General features: G+C 36.3%; 1 protein-coding gene across 15 annotated transcripts in view; it reads left to right on the forward strand.

Annotated features, from left to right (window-relative positions):
* The window catches only part of MECOM (MDS1 and EVI1 complex locus), a 622,387-nt gene that overhangs the window by 574,301 nt on the left and 25,882 nt on the right, over positions 1–22,204 (forward strand). For 6 of the 15 annotated variants that reach the window (XM_030929613.1, XM_030929616.1, XM_010382913.2 and 3 more), the window contains 5 exons: positions 3,298–3,514; positions 8,584–8,731; positions 10,096–10,249; positions 14,581–15,937; positions 18,431–18,518. In XM_030929613.1, coding sequence (XP_030785473.1) covers positions 3,298–3,514; positions 8,584–8,731; positions 10,096–10,249; positions 14,581–15,937; positions 18,431–18,518 — 1,964 coding nt within the window. Of the gene's footprint in view, positions 1–3,297; positions 3,515–8,583; positions 8,732–10,092; positions 10,250–14,580; positions 15,938–18,430; positions 18,519–22,204 lie in introns of all 15 variants that reach the window. The other 9 variants (XM_030929610.1, XM_030929614.1, XM_030929617.1 and 6 more) reach the window with 3 other exon arrangements.

Genomic DNA, 22,204 nt, shown 5'->3' on the forward strand with positions numbered 1-22,204 from the left:
GGGGCCTTTCAGAGGCTTGATTTGGAGCTTTCCTAAATCAAGGGAATGTTTCTGTCATCTAATGTTCTATTACTGGGAAAAGTTTCTACTGCAGGAAAATCTTAGCCAATATGACCATATGGGAGGGGTGTCAGGGAAGGGGCCTTGGGAAAAATGTACAGATGAAGAAATTTTAGAGGCAGAGGAATTTTTATTTGCCAGAGGCCTATTCTAAATCAAAAGATAATAAAAAATAATGATCATCAGTAGTGATGCATGTTTAGGTCAGATAAAGAGAAAATTTTGCTTATATTGATTTGTATTATTGAGATGGAAATTTAATATATGTTTTTCTTCTTCCTCTTTCTGTCTCCTAGTATAATGTGATTTGGTTCAACATAATCTAGTGGCATCTTTAGAATATTTTGTAGTTGGAAGGTCCATTGGGAAGGATTACCCATTCCAACCTACCATAGAATCAGGGATCACCACTCTCCATCCCTTTAGCATCCCAGATGGGAAAATCTCAGCTTTTGCTTTTATATCTCCAGGAGGCTGCCACTCTTGGTGGGTTCTCTTTACTTGAACATTTTTTTCCTTTGGACTGCATTCTGCCTCTTTGTAGCTTATACAAGAGTAGTTGTATTTACAGGGTGACGGGGAGGGCTGGCGAGGGTGGGGGGGCGGGGTGGGGGCACGCTTTTGGTGCTCATTTTCCTCTTAGCAACTCTGACATGCAAATAGCTTTAGAAACCTAGAATTCCCAATTAGCCTGATAGAGTTTGAGCCTGAAGGGGGTGGCTGGCCCAATGGGAAAGGGCTTTTTGGCAGCAAGGAGTTCTTAGATGATAAAGAACTGCAATCTGGGCTTTCTCTGGTGCAATGAATATTTCATCTGTAAATGTTAGACCTAAAAAGGTTTTCAAACAATAATTTTTTTAAATATTAATGATTAGGTTAATACTCCAAAAGTTCTAAATAGAAGCAACTATTCTTTTAGGGCTGCCATTCATAAATTACTTTCCTTTGCAACACTCTTGAACCCATCAGTTGCTTCTGGTTTTCAATGTATCATGTTTATATCCATACATACACTACATATGTTACATATATTTCTTATAATATTTAAATGATGATTTGTATTTTATACTTCTAGGATTCAACTCTTCCTAGGAAAGAAAATAAAACACATGCATTGCACACCTACTATATGATAGATATTATATATTCTCTCTATATTGTCTCATTTACTCTTCTATGCATAGAACCTGTGGGAAAGAAATTATGTCCATTTTACATATAGGGAAACTGAGCCTAATTAAGGCTAAGTGAATTGTCCAAGAATGCATGGCTAGTAAGTGGTGGAGTCAGCATTCAACCCAAGATCGTTGCTGTCTCTGATACCTAGGCTTTTTCCATGCATTATGTAGCCTGGAGATTCTGTTTGTGTTCAGACTCTTGGCTGAGGTCCTAAATATAGATCTTAAACATATGAATAGTATTACAAACTATAGGAAATGTTTCTATTAACTAGCTAATGTCATTGAGAATCCTGTCTTTAGAGCCAAGTTGAGTTTTTTTAGAACACCTCCCTCTCTGGACCCTCTAAATCCAAAGACAAACTGTTGAATCTTAGAACACCTCTCTCTCTCGACCCTCTAAATCCAAAGAGAAACTGTTGAATCCACATGATAATTTCTTTACCTTTCTGTTACCACTGTTACTGGTTTAGTTTAAACTAAACCAGCATCTTATGTGGATTTCTGCAGCAGTGTCTCAATTGGTCTCTCTGCTTGACTTCTCTTGCTGCAACTGGGGAAAATTCTTCTAAAAACCAAGTCTGAATATATCCCTGCTTTCCAACTTTCAGTGGCTGTTTTCCTTCTTAGCATAGACTTACAAAGCCCCTGGTGAGCTGCACCCCCTCCAACTTCATTTTGCACTCCTCCCTTATGTGTGCTCTGTGAACCTACCGTACCTCAATACAGCCCTACCTATCTGTGGATGTGCCATCTTTTCTGCCTCCATCACTGGTCTGTCCATGCTGTTCCCATTGCCTGAAATATGCCCCCTCCTTCCACTTCACCTGGCTGATTCTTACTCATTACAGAGCCTTTTCTGAACCTCCTTTCCCCAGATTTGATGGATTAGTCCTATTTCTCTAGGCTCCTTTAAGCCCTGTGCTTTCATCTGCCATAAAATATATCACAGTCTCTTTGTTCATATGTATATCCTCTTAAATTTCTTATATATTCATTCCCTAGAAAAATGCCTAACATTTGGTAGGTGACTAAAGTATTCCCCCAAAAACATTCAGTCAGTGAACAATTGAAGAGTAACATCTTCCTTGGCCATAGGTCTATAAAAGAGGGATTATGTGTCATATTGTTTGTCGTGGGTATTTTTTATCAGTGTGAGCTGTTTTCAAGACTTCTGTGATTGTACCTGTGTGATCTGTGCGGAGTGTGGCTTTATGAGTGGGCTGAAAGCTATTCAAAAGACAAAAATAGAAACAATACCATCACTACCTGACATTTTATAACCTTGTTGTCTCTACACCCCACTACTACCATTTATATATCTTATTGATTTAAAGTGCAAAATTAATGATATGTTTGCTATTTAACAAAGCTATGCCAATTAGCACTGACCCTGGGGTAACATAAATTAGCCTAGAAGGGTAGTAAAAACATCCTGTGTCCCATTTTTAGTGATGATGAATGTTAAACCATTTCCCAGTTTGCTGACATTAACCAGGCTTAAGCATGGGTCAGATACAGACTCTGTGTCCCGTGTTCTTTCCAGATAACATGGCACTGGCATAGTAAGAAGTGTATGAAATAGAAATGGTTTCAAAACCTTACACAACCACATAACTCTATACTCCCTGACTGTTTACATTTAACTTCCATGAACCTGAAATCCTCATCTGAAAACTAGGATAAAAATCTGACCTATAATTCCTCATAATCAGGTTTTAAGGAATGTCAGTAATCCGTGTACAGGGTTGAGAAAATATATGATGCTCAGTAAGTCGTATTTATTATTTTTAGTATTCTCTGAACCTGAAAAGGTTTAGTCATAAAGTTTTACTGATCAGGAGGATATACTCTAGTCACAGCCATTGCTTATGTTATTGTTCCAGTCTCTCTTCTGGGTTCTTTACATATGATATTTCTAATCCACATTAAAATTGATATGATAGAAATGACAATCAAATAATACCTATTACATCTCGTAAAATTTGGTAAGATTGGCTCGTTTGTGATGGCAACTCCTGACCACCCAATCCTAGTAACACCTGAATTGTTTTCACAGAAGAACGGCAATATCGCTGTGAAGACTGTGACCAGCTCTTTGAATCTAAGGCTGAACTTGCAGATCACCAAAAGTTTCCGTGCAGTACTCCTCACTCAGCATTTTCAATGGTTGAAGAGGACTTTCAGCAAAAACTCGAAAGTGAGAATGATCTCCAAGAGATACACACGATCCAGGAGTGTAAGGAATGTGACCAAGTTTTTCCTGATTTGCAAAGGTTAGAAATGGCATGTTGTACTACAAAACTTGTGTATTTATTCTGCAATGTTATGCTGAATTTTGAGGCTTTGTGCAGATGGAAAATTTGGAACTCCAAAGAGCTGGACAAATGCACTCGTGACATGTTCAGAAATCATATTTGCCTGGATATTCTCATCTGTCAAATATTTACAGTGAAATTGGAATTAGTTATTTTGATGTCACATGAAAAATAATGTTATATTATTATTAAATAGTGTTATTAAAAACTGAAGGCTTAACTTTATAGTAAATTATGATTTAGAGAAAGTATAAAGAGTGCAGGAACAAATTAAAGAAATTATATGTCAAGAAACAATAAAGCTGCCCCTAGAAACATTCAGACAATTTTTGAAAGGACTAGATCTGGCATTCACTTAATGACAGGTAAATGATCTCTTTCGATAGAGCAGTAATTCATAGATTTAATTTCAACAATTTATCTAAATTGCATATATATAAAAGAATAAGAGAAGCTTGTTTGATTTCCCAAAGTGTTGAATTTCCTAAAAGGTAAAAGAGAAACACAATTATGTAAATGAGGTAATTCTTTAACACTTATTTTTAACACAATGAAAATCATATTTCAGTGACATATTAACTTGTTATAGCCTTTTGAATTTTATTCTCTAACTTTTTAAAATTGCTGATAACAACACTAGAACCTACTTTTCGAAAAGTATATACTAATTGTACTACAGAATGGTCTTTAAGATCAGAACAGTTTAGAACAGTTAATGGATCTTTTTGTTTGTTTCTACCTAATGATTTTTGCCTTGGTCCACAAATAATTTTAATAATTGTATTCATTTACTTTGCTTTTAAATCTGGAAATTATCCTTGAAACCTGTAATCAGAATTTTGAATGCACATCACATTATATTTAAATGGGAATGGTAGTGTATCAAATGGCCTTACTCAAGAACGGGAATTACTCAGACTTTGTCTTTGACAGTTCACCTTCAGTTTACCCTTTTGATTCCTTTCCTTCTTTCCTGAATCCTTTTATTCCTCTCATTTTCACCTCACGTGTTGCCCTACATCCTCTTCTCTTGGTTACACCTCTTTTAGGAAAGGATTTCATCTAGTAGTTGTTCACTTTAAGGCGTAAATGACTAAAAGGCATTAAGCATAATCCTTTCTGTTAAGAAGATTGAATAGAAAGAATAAATATCTAGCTTTGAAAATTTAGGACTAATTTAGTTATTGGAGAGTAAACATTTTATGGAATAAGAGGGCTTTCCCAGAACCTTTTAAACTCACCTCTGCCACTTCATATAAATCTTCATAGAGAATAAATCAATTATATATGTTTAGCAAAGTGTGGATTTGTAATAAAAAAAAAAACATGTCCCCTTAATATAATTGTGCCCAAATTAAAAAAAAAAAAATGAAGCTAATAAACACAAATGAGTAGGAAAATATTTATTCTGTAAAGTAATATCTCTGGTGTCAGAAATACAGTTGATTTCCTTCAGTTGTATTATAAAAAATAATGAATGGCATTATAAAGCAAAAATTGACAAACTAAACACTAAAATGTATTTTTTACTTCCTACTAAGAGTATACAGCAATACTTCTTGGGTGGAGAAAGCCTCTTAATCTGCCACGCTGTAAGATTAAGCCTGAGTCAACTCTATCTAATGCTGAAACCAACTGTTAGTTTAGTTAATTCAGTCAAACATTTAGTAGAAAACAATAAGGAAATCTAATTATCTGGCATTGCGTGAATTCTCAGCATTTATATTTTGGCAGCCCAGCCATATGGATAAAGCACGTCACTATGCAATTGAATACTAATCATCCAACTGGTATTTTTGGTTATAAATTATATAATCTAGCCACATTCAGAGCCTTTATTTTCTGAATATTTTTTACTTTATTGAATGCTGTGTTGTCACTGTATACTTTAAATGATGAAAATTACTTTCTGGTCATGATCTATTCTTCTGCTGTCTATCCTTTATGTAAAATCTTGAGAAAAGAATGCAAACAAAAAAATAGGAGCAAGAAAGAAACAAAGGATGATGTGCAAAAGGTGAAAAGAACTGAAAAGAACTCAAAAGGCTGATCAAGGCTCTGTAGATTGAGATAAAATTCCATGAAAAGCAGAGAAATCTCACTGACTGACTGGATTGCTTCTATGTTTATGAAAGCAATGCACATTTACTTTTGTGAAAGTGACTTGCTTTTTCTGTGCTTTTTATTACTGATTAGCTGGAAGCTAATAATACTATGGGACAACATGGAGTTTCTGCTCGATTAGGAGAAGCAAAGAAGGGAAAATTCCTTTTGCTTTGTTATCTTTTTACCCCTACATGCCACATACTTATAATATACTCTTAAAATTAAGCCATATCCTTGGAATTAGGGGGAGGTATAAAACTCAACATATAGGCCAATCTTTTGCCACTAGATTTAAGGGTTTATGATTTGATATATAGTGTAGTGGCATATATATCATAAAATGGCTTGCCTTTATGATTTGCTAGGGACGGACAGTGAAAATTGCAATCTGTACAGTGATTTTGGAGGATGTCCCTGACTCATTTCAATGTTAACAACAGTTGTTGGTATCTCTGTCTTAACTCTTTTATTAACATTCCACTCTGTAACAAACAGAGGATTACATATTGTAGATAAAGGTAGGGGCTTTCTTATGACTCCACATACCTATACTCTCCTAGTACCTTTTGTTCACAGAGATATCACCACCTGTGCTCGGAATAGCATTTTCAACTCAGTTGATTCATGGAGCAGGAAAAATGAGTTCTTATGCCAGTATGAATAGAGTTGTGGGGAGGAAGCTGAGAAAGAGAAAATGTGTAGGAAATGCATTTCTAATTTACCAAGATATGAGAATGGGCACCATTTTCTTACATATACTCCCGCTTACACAGTCTGTATGACAACTGGATAATTTATTCTAGGTGCGCAAAGGTCTTAATTGGTACTGATAGTTATAGTATTCATCCCACAAAGAAATAAAAGAAAATAAAAGAATGCTTTCCTGGTTGGTACTTTTTCTTTTCTATATAACTTTTTTATAGTGGAGCACTTCAAATATACACAAAACTAGAGAGGGGATAGTATTTTTTAAATCCCATATGTTCAGCTTTAATAATTATCACATGAAGTCAATCTTGTCACTATACCTGCTTTGAATTATTTGAAACAAATCCTGGACATTATATCATCTTATTCAAAAATAGTTTAGTATGTGTCTATGGAAAGTAAGGACTCCTTAAAAACATAAGTTCAATACCACATTAAAAATAATTTCTTAATATTAACAAATATTCAGTAAGAGCACAAATTTCATCAGTTAGAAAGCTTAGTGTTTTGTTTGAATAAAGATCAAAATAAAGTCCACATATAGCAATTGCTTGGCAAGTCTGTTATGACTATTTGAATCTACAGGTTCCCCCAGAGGGCAGTCTCTCTCTCTGTGTCTCTGTCTCTTTCTGCCTCTGTTTGTCTCTCTCTCCACCCCCCTCTTTCTCTTATTACAATTTATTTATAGAAAATTATAGAAGAAACCAAGTTGTTTTATTGTAGTGCTTCCTCCAGTCTGGATTCTGCTGTTTATATCATTGTGGTGTTAACATCTTTCTCCATCCCCTCTAATTTCCTGTAGACTTGTATTTACATCCCAAGCCTTCGTTGGGATTTATGCTCAGTGTTTCAGCAAGAAGATTTCATTGATGGTGTCATTTATTTCTACCCAAAGTCACATAATGGATTGCTGGATTCATTAATTCTTTAGGAGCCTCAAAACGAATGTATTCTAACTCTATCATTGTCTCATCATTTATTATCTGGATTAATTTTGCATAGAGAACCTTCCCTTCATAGCCTATTTGTTTACCCCGAAGTGCAGTTCACATAGGAAAAGCAGATATGTGCACAAATATTTTCCCTTTATTTACCAGTTTTAGGAATAATGATTTGGCTTTCCTGCATCTTCCTTGGGTGACCAGTGAGGTTCTGTTTGTGTTTTGAAAAGAGTTGCCATTCTTATTGATGCTTCACTTGCCCCACCTTTGGTCAGTGGGCATCTCTTCAAGTTGGAACCCTAATTTTTTGGACCTTATCTATAAATTTCTTGCCTTTTGTCCTAACAAGATGTTCAGGGGCCATCTTGTGAATTTCATACTTCGGATTTGAAATAGGCAATTTTACCACGGAGCTCTGGTTGCTTTATTTGAGGGTAGTATCCCAGTGTGTTATGTGTGTATGTATTTAATCAATAAAGGTGTTGCAGACATCTTCTATCACAGTAATCCATTATCTATAATATTTGCTTTTCATTATATTCATGCAGATTTCATATACAAATTTTAGAAAATGGAGGCAAACATTTGAGAAGATAAAACATTTAAAACTTTAAAACAGAGAAACTATGCTTGTGAGAAACTTCTAATCATGTTTTTCTTTTAGGGGGCTTAAATACTGCACCCACTTAAAATATTACAAACTTTTTCCCCCAGTTCTTAGGTTTTGTATATTATGTATGTATACATACATATATATGTGTGTATATACACATACACACACACACACACACACATCCATGCATCCATCCATCCATCCATCCATCCATCCATCCTAGGTTCACTAGAGATTATATACATTAGACAGAATACTTGCCTATGTATTATTAAGCATTTTCTGTTTGAGTGTTTATGTTTCAATTAAGTGAGTATTAGCAATACGTGTTGCTGTTAGAATTGTGTAGTGAATCCAAAACTGGACAGCTTGTTGTTTATCATGCTCTTAAATCGGCAGATAATCCCTGCCAGCTGTATCAGATTTATTTTCTAACAACAAGAGCACATCTTCATATTGGTGACACAGTCCAGGAGACACAGTCCAGGAAACATAAAATGCACTTTCATCTGTCACAAGCCTGTTTCTGCTCTTTCCTCCTTCTCAGTTCAACTCCTTTTCCTTCTTATTTCTTTAATTGTCAGTTGGATTAGCAATAAAACGATGTTCTGTTTATGAATGCATCCTTTGTCTTTTAAAATCTGTTGTTCTCTTAACAGCCTGGAGAAACACATGCTGTCACATACTGAAGAGAGGGAATACAAGTGTGATCAGTGTCCCAAGGCATTTAACTGGAAGTCCAATTTAATTCGCCACCAGATGTCACATGACAGTGGAAAGCACTATGAATGTGAAAACTGTGCCAAGGTACAGTGAATTTGTAGGCTACTTGGCCTCTCTCTGTCATCCTGCTCTCTCTTAATCCATCACTTGCTACGATATATAAAAACAAGCCTTCGGAGGGGAAACTATAAATATCTTGAGAAAAGTACACTGAGTGTTGTATGCGAAAAGGCATTAGTAAAGTGTATAAAAACACTTAGTGGGTATCCTTTTATTTTTGTAAGGGAGGAAGTGAGGCTTAATGGTGAGTTCCAGAACTAGGTGTCAGACATCCTTGGTAAATTCCTGGTTCCGCTACTGATTTGCCAGCGTGGAGTTGTTTTATGGCCTTGTGGAGAATGAAAATTTTATCCAATTCATGTTAGTGATTGCCTTTAATAGCAATTTGTGAGGAAGTCACATAAAATTTCTGAATGCCTATTCAGAAAGAATGGGTGACTCTTACATTTGCAGATTTTTCCAACCAAGGGCTCACCGTAAATTATGACTTGGTTCTAATTAAAATGTGTAGAGTCTCTGTCAGTGCTGAACAACATAAGGATGATATGGAAGTACTCAACTTAGACCATAACTGTGAACTATGGTAAAAGTAATTCACTTCTTTTAATTTCATGTTTCTTAATTAACTCAAAAATGTCCTGGTGTCATTAAAGTTGCTTTCTATTTCCAAAACACATTTCCTAGCATTTTAATAGCTTTTTTTTTTAATGCCAATGGAAATTTCTGTACCCCACCACCAGGTTACTGGGTAATCATTCTCCTGTGATTACCTTGTTCTGTGCACATTAAAATTTCGTATGTTTTTTCCTCATAAAAAATTAAAGACATTTGAAATTTCTTTAGGGATGTTTTGCTCTCAGATGTGTTGAGTGGCTTTTTTATTTTTGTTTTTAGTACAATGTCTAAAGGAATGGTTTTAGCTTGCTGGTAAGTCACTGAAAGAGTGTTAGAATTTAACACCCTAGGGAAACTCTTTAAATAGATTTAAGGTATGTTAGTCAAAATCCTCCAAATTTTTGTACACAATGTGTCTTTACTTAAAGGGTGAAAAAAGCACACGTTTTAATAATGGCATAACCAGCATTTTATTACTTAACTCAAGTCACTCTAAGTGGTATCAAAAAGGCCTTGAATAAGGCCTAATGGTACCATTCATTATTTGCTCAACTGATACCAGTGGATACACCATGCTAAGGATATAGAGCAGAATAATTTACCCTACCCTAGAGGAGACTACATTTTGGAAATTGGAGGAGAGTACACTTTTGGTCTTTGGGGTAAAGAAAAACAAAACAAATAAGCAAAATTTCTTCTTGAGTCATCCCGGGTCTTCTTTATGGTGCCCTTGAGTTAAGTTTCTTGATTAATCAGTACTCATTTCCTAGCAGGTTTTCACGGACCCTAGCAACCTTCAGCGGCACATTCGCTCTCAGCATGTCGGTGCCCGGGCCCATGCATGCCCGGAGTGTGGCAAAACGTTTGCCACTTCGTCGGGCCTCAAACAACACAAGCACATCCACAGCAGTGTGAAGCCCTTTATCTGTAAGTTTTCAACACTCCAGCCCTCCTTCCCACATCTGTCTCTCCTCCAAAAGGCACTGTGACCAGGAGAGTGACTGCACATGGCCTTTAGAGGGTCACTGTGTTAGCTATTTATGGTCCAATACAGTAGGGCTATTTATGATTACAAGTAAATCTTTTATAATCAGATCCATGGTATTTTGTCCTTGATTCCTGGGGTGTTTTCTTTTAGAACAAATCAATAACAGGTAGAGGAAAGAAAAGTCATTAGATAATCAAAGGGAAATCTCTCAGGTTGTAGGATTTAATCAGGACCATCAGATTTGTCTCATATCGTAAATGTTCATGGCTTTGTAAAGCAGCAAATAGCAGACATCACTAAATAAGATGAAGTGATTAAAAACCTGTTCTGGAACAGAAAGAGCTGGAAGAACCCCACCTGGGAAGTGGGCTTACGGCTCTGTGTGCATGTATGTGAGTATATGTGTGTGGAGAGAGCAAGGGGGATGAAATGCTTTTTAATCTACCCATTGTTGCCAATCACAGGCTGTTGGATCTGTAGTTCTCTGTTACTTGAAGAAAAGCAGAACATTTTCACTTAGATGCTGGACATGCTTTTTCTCCTACCCACTGCACCAAAGCAAGTTTATAGGCAATGTGCTTTTAGGGGACATCTGATCTGACCACCTACTTGGAACATCCCTGTACAGAGCACTGTAGTAACATCCTTCAGATACAATAAAACTCAGCTCTCATTTGCTTTTTCTTCTCTCCACCCACTCCTCTTCTCTGTATTGTGCTCAAACATTTTTTAAGTAAAATCAGTTGTTCTTAGTCTACCTGGGCAAAAATTCTGGGCTTCTTTGATTCCAGGGCTTGGCTGGAGATATAAATACAATGACTTATTGAGTTGTGCTACAAACTTCAAGACTGATTTTGGACCCAGATACACATAGAATTGGTAGAAGCATACTCAGCACTTGGCAAGACCTCTGACTTTGGTTCGTAATAGGTATATGAGACACTACTACAGGACCTGATGGAAAAAACTAATTTTCAGTGCCAACATGGAGATGCCAGAGACTAACTCTGCTTTGCCTTGACACAGCCTTCTTTTGTGTGTCCAAGCACCAAAAGAGCTTTTCTTTCCTTTTCCAGCTTACACTAGAGTCCTGTTTTGCTCATATGTTCTTCTGTTCCCCGGGTGAAGAGGACTAGCAGATAAACAAAAGGGTGCTCTCGTCTCCCTTGGGGAAGCTCTGTTGAAGGTCACGGGAAATAAAGCATTCAATAGAAATTTTAGACTTCTTGTCTCAAAAAGGCATTCCTGACTCTTAAGTCTTAATGCCCTGAAAATGTACTTGGAAGTACTACAGGCATACGATATTAAATAGTTCATTTATTTCTGATTCCTCAGAAATAAATTTTGGTAAGTTTTATTATGTTTTGATGTGAAAAGAACTAGAATAAACCACAAAGAATTCTGATCACTCATTTAATGCTTTCTCTATTATTTAAAATAAAAGTCAGAAAATATAGACTTCTACTCTTGAAGATTCTGGGATCTGGAATTTTAATTGTGTTGAAGACAAATGTTTCACTTTAAAGTGTCACAGGGTGTCCTTTTCCAATCAGATTGCATAAAGTATTTCCCTTGAATGATTTTCAGTAATTATTGGTAAATTTAAATAGCAGATGGCATTTTTTAAAATTTAAAATCTGACAGAGAACCATGAAGTAATTATGAATAATAGCCATGTAATTTCAGAACAAAAGAGTTTAAAGATCAGGAAATGGTGCGGAGACTTGAGTGGAGGAGGTTCACCTAGGGCTGATATCTGTTTCTCACCAGAAGGCCACACACCACGATTTACCCCCACTGGTGTGTTTATGGCAACTGTCTCTTATTACAGTGTGCTGCCACGCTTGAGCCCAAAGTTACCAGTGCTAAGGTAATTACTCACTGCCTTTACAGAAACCTCCAGCTTTCCCAAATAGAAACCACATGCTCTAATAGGCTGAATATATTCAAAATGCCTCTTAATTTGTTTAATAAGTAGAAAAATGCAATGTTAACTGCTGGCTAATTCCTTATTACTGAGAAAATTACAGTAGAGTACAGACTTCAACATCAATTGAACCAGTTTACCTGGAGGCCTGGTAGTTTGTAGTATGCCAGGCCCATCCTTCAAGTGCTGAAAACAAAGCCTCTGCCTAAGAAAACATCCCAGATTCAATGTTCTTGAGCCCAGACACAGACACCACTCAGTCATGTAACAAAGGGTACCACCAGAAAAGTCAGCTGAACTTCTGTTACTCCAATAGAGAGAAGCTCTTGATTTTTTTAAAGCCATCTGATTGTAAGAAAGAAGTGTGGAGAGCAACATTTCCTTGCCAATAAATGACAAGCCTTTGAAAAACTTATGTCTTGGTTGAATACTCATCAAGACATTTTTTCAATGCCTTTTAAGAGGTGTTGCTTTCATACTTTTTATAATTCCAATAATAAAATGTTGTTATTGCTTGTAGCTGAATTATTCTAATACATCTAGTGAATGTCTGATGTTTCTACCTTCTCCATGATATGATTTTAATTAGTGTATCAAACAATTTAAGTTAGATGTATATTTGTGGTGTGTGGTTAAATCGTATATACTTTTAAAGCCGACTCTGGTCAATATATTCTGGTAAAATAATTTGAAAAGATGTCACCCACATCTTCTATTCCCATTAAAATGCATGTTATAGCCTGTATAATGTGATTCATCCCACAATTGAAGGCACCTTTAATATTACCAAATGCATTGATATATGCAACAATACAGTTTAACATTTAGTAGTAAAAGAAAGAGATATACCCTCACTTAGTACTTCTTGTTTGGATGTATGTGGGATAATCCAAGTTCTGGGTGAGTTTTGCTTGACTGAAAGTTTATAAAATCTCCTTGGCATGGGGTTTTCATTTTATTTTATTTTATTTTTTATTATTATTGCTTTGACTTAGAAGCACAACCATTCTGCACTTAAAGGCAGCCATTGTATGAAAGCAATAAGTGTTGCATTTTGTCTTCAATTTAATTTCTTAAAATAAATTTGTTTCAACAATTACCAACAAGGTACATCTTGTTTCTGCATGTATTGAACATGCACAGAAGTGTTAAAGTAAGCTCACACATAATGTGGCTCAATCCCATAAAGTAAAATAAAAAAATATGATGCTCGGGGTACTGATACTGTATTCCTGCTGGACCATGAAGTGAGTGAGAAATTTTACCTGGTAAAGGAGTTGTTAAGGGTGGCAAAGTTTGGTCTTGAAATATACTTGGCTACAGTATAGTGGCACATGTGTGAGAAGGGAGATTCTACTTTACTGGCAAATTCTTAGTGAAGAGGCATATTTCACCGCTGCACCCAATGCTGTGCCCTTCTTTCTGGATTAGAGCTTTCACAGTGCTCTCCCCTACTGACCATAGCTGGCTATCACACACTGGAGTCAAACCTGAGATAACCAGTGTAGATATGACAACAAGTGGACATGTTTCCCAAGGACGGGGGTTTCATAAATGCAGGAAGGTTAGTGCAACCACTGGTGTGAGGGGAAGTCAGAGGACGTGATCATAGTTCATGGGAACCAGCAATGCAGGATGGGCTACATTCAATTTAGTTTCCTTTGCAGGCTTAAAATAGAGCCATTGTAAATTATGTCAGTCTTTCTCAAATCATGAAAATGATTGTTAAAAAAAGTCTCAGAATACACAATGTGCATTGTTGTGTGGCTTTGATGTGTGAATGATGAGAGCATATGATATAATACCAATTAAATAATAGCAGGGCAGTCACAGGCTTTCTCCCCAAGGGGAGAGGCAATAAAGGTGAAGTTTCTGGTTGAGGATGTTTTATTTTGTTTTGGTGCCTACAAAATAGAATTTTTAAGTACTCTAAACTTTGAAAGCGATTCTTGTTATGTTTCAGACGTAATACATTTTAAGACTTTAATTTTCAACATTATATTAGTATAATTGTGTGGAGAATCAATGCATGATGGAATTTAACTTTCCATAAATATTTAAATACACAAATATTATGCAAAATATTGCACAATGGGGGTGACAAAATATATATACCTATATATATGAAATATTTGTGCTGCCTCAAGACATTTGTCAGGTTGGTTGCCTTGCTTTGGAATCTAGTGAAATGGGGTTTTCTGTGTTTGGAGCACCCAGATTGGTGCCTCCAATGTCTTTTACCAGCTTCCTAATTGAAATTTTGAGTAAACCAATTGTGATATTTGCTAAATTCAGAAGCAATTGACATAAAGCCTGAGATTCTTTTTTGTTGTTTGCACACAGGTGAGGTCTGCCATAAATCCTATACTCAGTTTTCAAACCTTTGCCGTCATAAGCGCATGCATGCTGATTGCAGAACCCAAATCAAGTGCAAAGACTGTGGACAAATGTTCAGCACTACGTCTTCCTTAAATAAACACAGGAGGTTTTGTGAGGGCAAGAACCATTTTGCGGCAGGTGGATTTTTTGGCCAAGGCATTTCACTTCCTGGAACCCCAGCTATGGATAAAACGTCCATGGTTAATATGAGTCATGCCAACCCGGGCCTTGCTGACTATTTTGGCGCCAATAGGCATCCTGCTGGTCTTACCTTTCCAACAGCTCCTGGATTTTCTTTTAGCTTCCCTGGTCTGTTTCCTTCCGGCTTGTACCACAGGCCTCCTTTGATACCTGCTAGTTCTCCTGTTAAAGGACTATCAAGTACTGAACAGACAAACAAAAGTCAAAGTCCCCTCATGACACATCCTCAGATACTGCCAGCTACACAGGATATTTTGAAGGCACTATCTAAACACCCATCTGTAGGGGACAATAAGCCAGTGGAGCTCCAGCCCGAGAGGTCCTCTGAAGAGAGGCCCCTTGAGAAAATCAGTGACCAGTCAGAGAGTAGTGACCTTGATGATGTCAGTACACCAAGTGGCAGTGACCTGGAAACAACCTCGGGCTCTGATCTGGAAAGTGACATTGAAAGTGATAAAGAGAAATTTAAAGAAAATGGTAAAATGTTCAAAGACAAAGTAAGCCCTCTTCAGAATCTGGCTTCAATAAATAATAAGAAAGAATACAGCAATCATTCCATTTTCTCACCATCTTTAGAGGAGCAGACTGCGGTGTCAGGAGCTGTGAATGATTCTATAAAGGCTATTGCTTCTATTGCTGAAAAATACTTTGGTTCAACAGGACTGGTGGGGCTGCAAGACAAAAAAGTTGGAGCTTTACCTTACCCTTCCATGTTTCCCCTCCCATTTTTTCCAGCATTCTCTCAATCAATGTACCCATTTCCTGATAGAGACTTGAGATCGTTACCTTTGAAAATGGAACCCCAATCACCAGGTGAAGTAAAGAAACTGCAGAAGGGCAGCTCTGAGTCCCCCTTTGATCTCACCACTAAACGAAAAGATGAGAAGCCCTTGACTCCAGTCCCCTCCAAGCCTCCAGTGACGCCTGCCACAAGCCAAGACCAGCCCCTGGATCTAAGTATGGGCAGTAGGAGTAGAGCCAGTGGGACAAAGCTGACTGAGCCTCGAAAAAACCACGTGTTTGGGGAAAAAAAAGGAAGCAGTGTCGAATCAAGACCTGCTTCAGATGGTTCCTTGCAGCATGCAAGACCCACTCCTTTCTTTATGGACCCTATTTACAGGTAAGCGTGTATGGGAGATGACAAAATATGAACAGATGTATGAAAGGTGTTATTTACACTGTAAAGTGATGGCTTTTTAACACGTCATTTTTACTATTATTATAAAACAGAGTGAGGTTGTTTGATCTAGTGAACTCATTTTTTATTCTGAAAGTTGGATCATTCTGTTTGAACTTATTTTTAGATGTTTCTGAAGTTGGGGGTTTGGAATAGGACTACAGAATTTTTTTCCCTTGACAATAAATTTATTTTTAAACACTTTATTTGGAGTGGAAAATATGGGAAAATCGTATTTAAAGTAAATTGTCAAGTGACGGAAGAATGAGGATCCCGAAGGATTAATGCAAATATGCATGGGTACTAAAATGGGTCAGGTTCTTTGGAATAGAGGGGGATATATAACAGCAAGAGTCCACTCTTTGTTAACCTACCAACACATCCTTAATAAGGGCTAGTCATATTGTTTCTAAATAACTCTCTCAGGAGCCCCCAAGTAAATGAAATATTAATCACAGAGTATGTTTTGTACATAATATGAGTAGTTGGCATAAAAAATGTCTCTGTTTAATAGCTTCATTATCCGGTTTCCTTTGACGTAACAAAAAAATCTTGGGGTGAAACATACAAGTTTAATAAAAGATCTTTTTGGCAATATTCAGTAATATTCACTTGACCAAAGTGATTTAGTTTTAAAATACTAGTTTTCTTTAAATGGGTATGAATAATATGTTTGTTACATATTTTGAATATTACAAACATTTTCATATTTACTTTCTCATTCTAATCTTGAACATTGTCAAGAGTTCATGGAACATGTGGATAATTTTTTATTGAACTTATCTAACATTGGAGTATTTTCATATTTTGCCTAATTCTCTTTTGTGAAGAGGAAGTGTGCTATTATTTAATTCAACAGTATTTATCAAGTCAATATTACTTAATGGGTACTAGAGCTGCAAGTTCTTCTCACTTAAAACTCTTCTTCTGTGTATATTATCTACAACGCATTAACCAGGAAACACTGTCAGTATGGAAAGGACTACCCTCATTTGAATATGATAAAGTATTATCAAAGGACAATACAAAATATCTCAGTCCTGTCAGTACCAATTTTGGTTACTCTTTAAAATTATTATATCTTAATTCCTTTGGCAGTCCTGTTACTAGAGAAGGAAAAAAAAGACAAACATGTCTTCCGTATTTTGTGTGTAGATTGTATGTCACACATTTCGGGTCAGGTCATATTTCCAACTCAGTGATGTGTCTCAGTCCTTTGTTAAGATAATTTTTCAGACTTTCCTTTTTATACCCTCTCAATAGCAACTGGCTTCCAATTCTTCCACACATCTCTTGCACTCATCCTCATCACCTGCTAGCATTCCTCTTACTCACTGTGATCTCCAACATCTCTCTGGTGCTTGTCTCAATTAAGACCTAGGCCTGTCATTTTGCCAAACTCATGAAAGACCTAGAACCCAGTTTTAGCGGCAGACTTGGGTTGAAATCTTAGCCTTCTCATGTCTGAGACTTTAAAAAAATCCATAAAATGTATATAACATCACCTACTTCAATAAGTGAAATAATATATGCAACACACATATATCACATATATAATATCAATAAGTGGTAGCTATTTTATTCTGCTTTAAGAGTGCATACATCTAAAAGTATTTTTAATTACCAAGTTGGTAAAATGAATTAATTCAACATAGATATATTATTTCCCTATGTGCTTAATACAAAATAGGATGGCAAACATTTCTAAAGCAGAAGGGATATATAGGTAAGTTTTATGTGTCTCTCTCTCTCTTCAGAAAGCTCCCCATTCTCTTCTTACCACACCCATCCTATCTGCCTGCCTTCTTTATCAGCAGTGGCATCCAAAGAGCATATATGCTCTCTCTCTGAATATATATTAAATATACTTTACATAAAATATTTATATATTAATATATTATGCTATATGTTTAAATATAAATATATATTGAGAGAGAGAGAGAGAACCTCAAAGAGTGGCTAGCAGTGTATATGCTTGGAAATGCCCTTACTATTATTGACAAATGTGGAAGGAATAGAGTGCATATTTGGGAGAACACTTTCTTGGTAGAAAATGGCTGTAGTATTCAAAATCAGCCTTGACCTCATGATTTCAAAATCATCACGCATTCTTGTCTACATTTGGAATGGAAAGGTACTGAATTTGTGACAAATGCCTCTAATTTAGTGACTCCTCATTTTTCACATTTTCTCATTATTCTTATTCCTAGTCATTCAGTAGGGTTTTTCCATTATAAATAGGATCCTCTCTCCTTAAGTACCTGGGAGTGTCATGAGTAATCTCCAAGAAATGGACAGATGTCTTTATGTTTTTATGAGTGTGCTTCCCAGAAACCTACCATTGGCTTTATTGTTAGATGCTTTAAATGTCGGTGATTATGCAGTGATTGATATGTGAGACTGATTCATCTCCAAAATCTAATTTTAACCTTTCAGAGTAGAGAAAAGAAAACTAACTGACCCACTTGAAGCTTTAAAAGAGAAATACTTGAGGCCTTCTCCAGGATTCTTGTTTCACCCACAAGTAAGTATTTTGTATTTGAGATTTCCAGCTTGTAAACGAACTTGTTGATCCTGAAAAGCAGGTGCAATGAAATGAAAGACATATTGAGAACATTAGGATTTCCTATGACGCTGGTGTGGAAGAACACAGGAAATTCTAGCAGAATTAAAACCCAAGCTCTTTAAAGAAAAATTAGTTAATATATGTGTAAAGATAACATGGTTTCTGTGTTAAATGATTGTCTGCTATTAACTGTTTTTGAGTTAAAGTGCATTTTGGAGTGAGCAGGACTCAGTTAAGAAAATAAATATGCAAGGTGTGCTTTGTGTGTGGTGGTTGCTGATACTGAGAAATAGATCATACTGTGACTCGTCCCAAACTCATGAAGGTCATTTTTGTTCTTTTAGAGCTTAGATAAAAACAGGAAATGAGTCTACCTGACAAGTTGTTACCACAGAGGGTGAAGGAATTTATCTAGAGACCACTGAGCATTCCAGCAAAGCTCTGTAATTGCACAAGAATTCACCACAATACAAAGTGCTATTTGCTGAATAGAGTTGTGTTCATTTATCAAAATATATACGTCTATCATTGCAAGGAAAATACAAAGCAGCACTATCTCTAATTGGTTCATCCTAAAGTCCTTATACATTTAGTAATTTTAAAAAATGGGTTTACATATCAACCACCATCTGGAAAATCATACTGAAAGAACAAATACGGTATATAAACATCTTGAATAAGGTTTCTTAATTTAAAATTTATTTTACTTTTGTTTAAAGGATGCAAACTCTGGTCTTTATAGATAGCAACATTTTAATGAAACTTCTTAAAAACAGAGTAGCCGGGCGCGGTGGCTCAAGCCTGTAATCCCAGCACTTTGGGAGGCCGAGACGGGCGGATCACGAGGTCAGGATATTGAAACCATCCTGGCTAACATGGTGAAACCCCGTCTCTACTAAAAAATACAAAAAACTAGCCGGGCGACGTGGCGGGCGCCTGTAGTCCCAGCTGCTTGGGAGTCTGAGGCAGGAGAATGGCGTAAACCCAGGAGGCGGAGCTTGCAGTGAGCTGAGACCCGGCCACTGCACTCCAGCCTGGGCGACAGAGCGAGACTCCGTCTCAAAAAAAAAAAAAAAAAACAACAGAGTACACTAATTTGTTCTGTTGCAATATGTTCAAACAAAAAATGATGATTCTCTAATAAAATCGGGGGAGTTTATGCCAGCTGTCTTATGGAGAGCTATGAGGTAATTAAATTAATTAAATAAAGATAATGGGATATGATTCTTTTTTTCCTTTTCCTTTCTGTTACCTCTTTTACACTTTTTCAATTATCTTTCCAGAGTCCTGAATAAAGAGTATGAGAGTTGTAACACAATCTTCTGGGTTAGTTGGATAAATCTACTATTGCTAAAGAACTCTCACTCCCTTTCAAAATGAGATAATGTATGGTTTAGCAGTAAAAGTTTTAGAAACATTCCAGTTAGTATTAATTTTATATAGGAAGATTAAAGAATGTTATTCACATAATTACTTTATGGAAAAGAAGTAAGTTATAAAACAGTTAATGTTTATCAGGACTATCTTTTATATTTAGACTGATCTAAGTAGTACTTGTAAAGTTTCATAGGCTAATAAACTGGAATGTAGCACATATTTTGTGTCAGATATTGTACAAAAAGTACATCTCTCCTGATAGCTTCCTGTATAATTTTAAGTAAATACTTATGAGGATATAATATTCACATATGCATTAATGTTATAATAATTAATTACAGTACTATTAATTACAGAAATCATGATTTTCATGTTCTGCTAATCTTTACAATTTGGTAATTAACCATTTCGAAATTGAGTGCTATGGGTGCATGATAGAATGGAGAAAAACCAAAACAGGGATTCAGTGTCTTTTAGTATCTTAGTCTACCTGGCTCTAAGTTTTCCTGTTTGTAAAATGAGAGAGTTGGGTGTAAGGTTTCTATCCACTTTGAAATTCAAAAATGTTTTGCTAACCATGGTAAATTTACCATTTCATAAGATGGGGAGTTTTGTCAACCATTAATTCTGTATGAATTTGCAGCTGTTATCAATATAGTAGGTGTATATTTTAAAATAAAATTATGAGAGCAGATATGTTATATTTTAATATTCCCAAATTAATTAAGGATCACAAAAGATGAGGCATGTGTCCAGGGCTTCGAGCATAGCAGTTATTCCTCAGATCTTCACAAACACACCTGTGGGAGTGCAGTGGCAGTGTTTTCCTCCTACACCAGAATGTCACGTCTTGGTATAAGGGACTCCCTATTGCTGTATGTTGATACTAGAACAGGACCCAAGAGTGATGATCAAAATACTTAAAACCTGATGTGTTATGAATACCCACCAATCAGAATGGATTTCTGCCATTCTGGAGCAGGATACTGGAGGCTCTTGCTGCACCAACTGCCAATGTTTTATTTGCTGGATAGTGGGACTATCTGAGGAGTGTTTGGGGATGAGGCCAAGGAAGCAGGGGGAACATTTAGAGTGCTTAGGGCAAAGGCTATTTACCAACTGTTACAGAAATATTTCATTGTTTTTATAACCATCATGACTGTTTTCGTGTGTCGTGCTATATATAGCTGGGATACAAGCTGGGATACAGGCAAGCCCTCTTCCTCTTTAATCAAGTCTTACCCTTCCCAGAGTAGCTGGAAGAGTTGGCATTTGTGTACACAACATATTTAGCATTGTGCTTGGCATGTGGAAGGACCTAAATGAGGAAGAGCTCTTATTAGTGGGTGCAAAAACATTTTATTATAAATATAAAGGGATGCTATTAAAACATCCTCCTCTCATCCCCTGCCCAATTTCTTTGCCAGGGCCATGCCATGTACTAGGAGTACTTGAAAAGATGCTTATTGTATTCTTGGCATGACCTCACTGCAGAAGTAAAGGGGGCACAGATCAAGGAGCCAAAGCAGAATGACTTGCCTCTGTTCTCAGTGCTTGTTATGATTTCATAGCTAATGTGCTTGCATAAAACTGTTCATTGCTTTATTTTCCATTTAAGTATATTGGAGCAAATCACATGGATTCTCTCAGCTTCTGGATCTTCATTTCAAAATGGGAATAATATCTGCCCTATCTATTTCTTAGGGTTGTCGTAATAATAAAGGGGTATCACATTCTCAATGTTTTAGGAAAAAGATATAAGGATGCTTCATAGTGGTATTCTCTGGGCAAGTCTGATTTTACAATTTTTGTATATCTTTATATTGTTCTCAGCATATCCCTTCCCATTCCATAATTCCTAGTCAGTGATAAGTGAACACCTTGGTAAATAAAAATCTACTGAATTTTATTGAAAGATTATTAGGCTATATTACTGCCTTTTGGAATAATATGTATTTTAAAAATTCTGTCAAAAATACTTAGAAGATACATGAATACATACATCAAAATTAAAAGATAAATGCCGAGGGTCTCAAGTCTTAGTTCAATTCTTGAAGAAGCATGTTTGCTTTGTCAGACCAGGTGAGAACTATTTAGTCCTCTAGTTTTCTTTTACAAATCAGTTAGTTTACTCTAAGGGAGAAATAAGCATAGTAGAGGCTTTCTCTGCATATGTGGTTGAAAATTATTTATGGTCACTGTAATTTTGAAAAGGAGTTGAATGGCCACAAATAGGTCAGATGCAGGGAATGTTATTACTTTGTGAC

Source organism: Rhinopithecus roxellana, chromosome 1 (genome assembly GCF_007565055.1).
Source record: "Rhinopithecus roxellana isolate Shanxi Qingling chromosome 1, ASM756505v1, whole genome shotgun sequence".
NCBI classification, from domain to species: Eukaryota; Metazoa; Chordata; class Mammalia; order Primates; family Cercopithecidae; genus Rhinopithecus; species Rhinopithecus roxellana.